At 27.5% G+C, this 2,711-nt stretch overlaps 1 protein-coding gene across 2 annotated transcripts in view; it reads left to right on the plus strand.

Annotated features, from left to right (window-relative positions):
* LOC108763675 (COMM domain-containing protein 4) overlaps positions 1–2,711 on the plus strand; it is a 9,533-nt gene extending 6,822 nt beyond the window's left edge. For both annotated transcript variants that reach the window (XM_018511512.1, XM_018511513.1), the window contains exons 3-8: positions 460–531; positions 1,214–1,279; positions 1,740–1,779; positions 1,874–2,074; positions 2,276–2,422; positions 2,588–2,711. In XM_018511512.1, the coding sequence (XP_018367014.1) occupies positions 460–531; positions 1,214–1,279; positions 1,740–1,779; positions 1,874–2,074; positions 2,276–2,422; positions 2,588–2,625 (564 nt within the window). In that variant the 3' untranslated portion in view covers positions 2,626–2,711. The remainder of the gene's footprint in view (positions 1–459; positions 532–1,213; positions 1,280–1,739; positions 1,780–1,873; positions 2,075–2,275; positions 2,423–2,587) is intronic.

Genomic DNA, 2,711 nt, shown 5'->3' on the forward strand with positions numbered 1-2,711 from the left:
TAAGAAAATGTTAATAAAACATTTTTGTTCGTATATAATGTGAATGAAAAAATTCTTAGATGTTAAATTGACTTTGAGATATATAGATTAATTGAAATAATTGTGTTCAAAACACTCAAAATAATATTCCATTTTTAATTGACGTACGCAATTGTTAAGTTAGAAAGGTGACATGAATCTAACACATCAAAATGTTACAAAAATAATAACATATCAGTTGTATGTTTATTTTACATTGAAGTAATAATCAAAATGTGGTAACACAAGAAAAATTCTACATATGGACGCACGATTTTTTACTGTGTAAGCTTTTAAACTGTAAATACATAAATTTACATGTTTTCTGATTATTACTCAAATTTTTGTATATATTCATTACAAATTTGAAATTTAATTATTAATAAACTATTAAACACATATATTATTTAATCTAGAAATTTTCAAACCTATCTATACCAGCGATTTAGATTTCTCGGCGACGGCGATTGTCCAGACTGGTTGCTGGCGGAAATCAACACACTTTCACGAATGGTATTGCATATTGCTCAATTTTTTTTTCTCTCTGAGGGGTATATTTCTATATTTTTCCTACACAATACTTATTATCGTAATTATGTTATATTAAAATACAATAGAATCAGAAAAAAGTTAGTGTATAACTTAAAATTAGAGTTGGAATTAAAATTAATATATTAAAATATAAGATTTGTAATAAAAACTAAACTTATTAGTTTCCATCAGCCGCATAATTAGCTAAAATGATATAATAAGTTGTAACATACATGTGAAACTTACGTTATAGAGGCATGAATAAATATATAATTAAAAAATAAAGATGAAAGTAATGATAAAAAACTACACCCACGGTCAGACGCATAAAAATATGAATAATTGTTTGCGTGATCATTGTGGTTACAATAGAATTTATTTAGAATCATTTAATTTGATATTAAATTTATTAGTTTGTCTCTGTCAGTTTACGAGATAAAAACGGATGGCACATATACGTGGACACCCTGTATATCAAGACAAGATACTAATAGGGGATGATGTTGGCTCATTTTTTTGGTACTGTTTTACTCATACCACACGTTGATTTTTAAAATTGTACTACATTCTCATCAAATTTGATTAAAATCGATTACTCCAACGTCATGCCCTCTCCTCATGAGATACTTTTTGGAAAAATACATACAAAATATTTTATTTCTAGACTTCAATTAAAATGAAAATGCTAGGTCAAGCAGTGGCTAAATACTTGACCGAAGGAGAACTTGATGTAAGTAATATCGTGATTTTATTAAAAATTGTTTAAAATTTTCGATTTAAAATTATTTATTTTTATTGCGAACATTACAACACAAAAACCAATAAAAAGAAATGATTTCAAATAAAAGTCATTATTTTAAAACTTGTGGCAATATGCTAATATTTTTTTTCTAATTAAATCGAATATTCTTTAATTTAGATATAAATTTATACTAATCAGGTCCGTTTCCACCAACATAAATCATCTTTAATCTCGGTTCAACTTACTCTTTGTCTTTTTCTAGTTCTAAAGATTAGAAAAAGACGAAGAGTAAGTTGAACCGAGATTAAAGTTAATCTATATTGGAAATGGGCATCAGTTGTATAATATAAAATAAAATAAACGTTGAAGTATTTAAATTATATGCTACAAATTTTATATATCAAATATATAACAATTATCCTTAATTGTATTATATTAAATTTTTTAGGAAGAAAAAATTAAAAAAATCACACAAGACGCCAAACTTGGTGCGTAACTTCGTATTATAATCCAATAACCAAATAAAATGTGTGATAAATAATTGGTAAAAGAAAAGAAAATGTTGAGATTTATTTTATTTAGATGTAAGTGATGCAAAGGCAATGGTAGCTGCCCTCGAATTGATATTCACATCTTCCGTCCGATATGGCGTTTCCGCAGCTGATTTGAGCAGCGAACTGCAACAATTGGGGCTTCCGCGAGAACATAGCACAGCTGTAGCAAGACTTCACACAGATCACTGTCCTCAGATCATGGCTGTTCTTTCATCTCAATCTTTAAGAGGTGCAAGCTCTATATTTTTATAGGACTGAATTGAAAAGTAGGTTAATATTACACAAATTTAACTTGCCAAAAAATCTTAGTTCGTCAAAGTATGTAAAAATTATGGATTTGTATTTTAATTATGGATTATTTATGTTTCTCGATTATGCGGTTCAAATGTTTTGGTTTATGCAACAATTTACTTCTAACTTACATTCGTAGTTAGCCGCTTGTCCTCCATCGAAGTACTACCTTGCGATAGCTCGTCGCCTGTTTCCGCTGTGACATTAAAATTGAAGAAAATAGACGGAAAAGAGGAAGACTCCACTATAAATATCTCCAAAGATAATGTACAAGTTTTATTGAAAGGTAAATTCTAAAAATTTATAGAAGTGGCTAGTAAAACTTTTATCGAGATTACTTTGTTTCAAGAAATGTATTATATTACGAATTTTCAACTTCATAACACACACATACGCGCGCGGATGTTATATATTTTATAATAAAAGATATTAATATTTTTTTATTTTTCAGAATTGAAAAGAGCACGGGCACTAATGGAAAATTTATGAATATTAAATAAGATAATAATTACAACATTTTATAACATAATTATTGTGATTTATTGATGAAAATATTTGCTATTTGCCAATAAATA

This window comes from Trachymyrmex cornetzi, unplaced genomic scaffold (assembly GCF_001594075.2).
Source record: "Trachymyrmex cornetzi isolate Tcor2-1 unplaced genomic scaffold, Tcor1.1 scaffold375, whole genome shotgun sequence".
Lineage (NCBI taxonomy): Eukaryota > Metazoa > Arthropoda > Insecta > Hymenoptera > Formicidae > Trachymyrmex > Trachymyrmex cornetzi.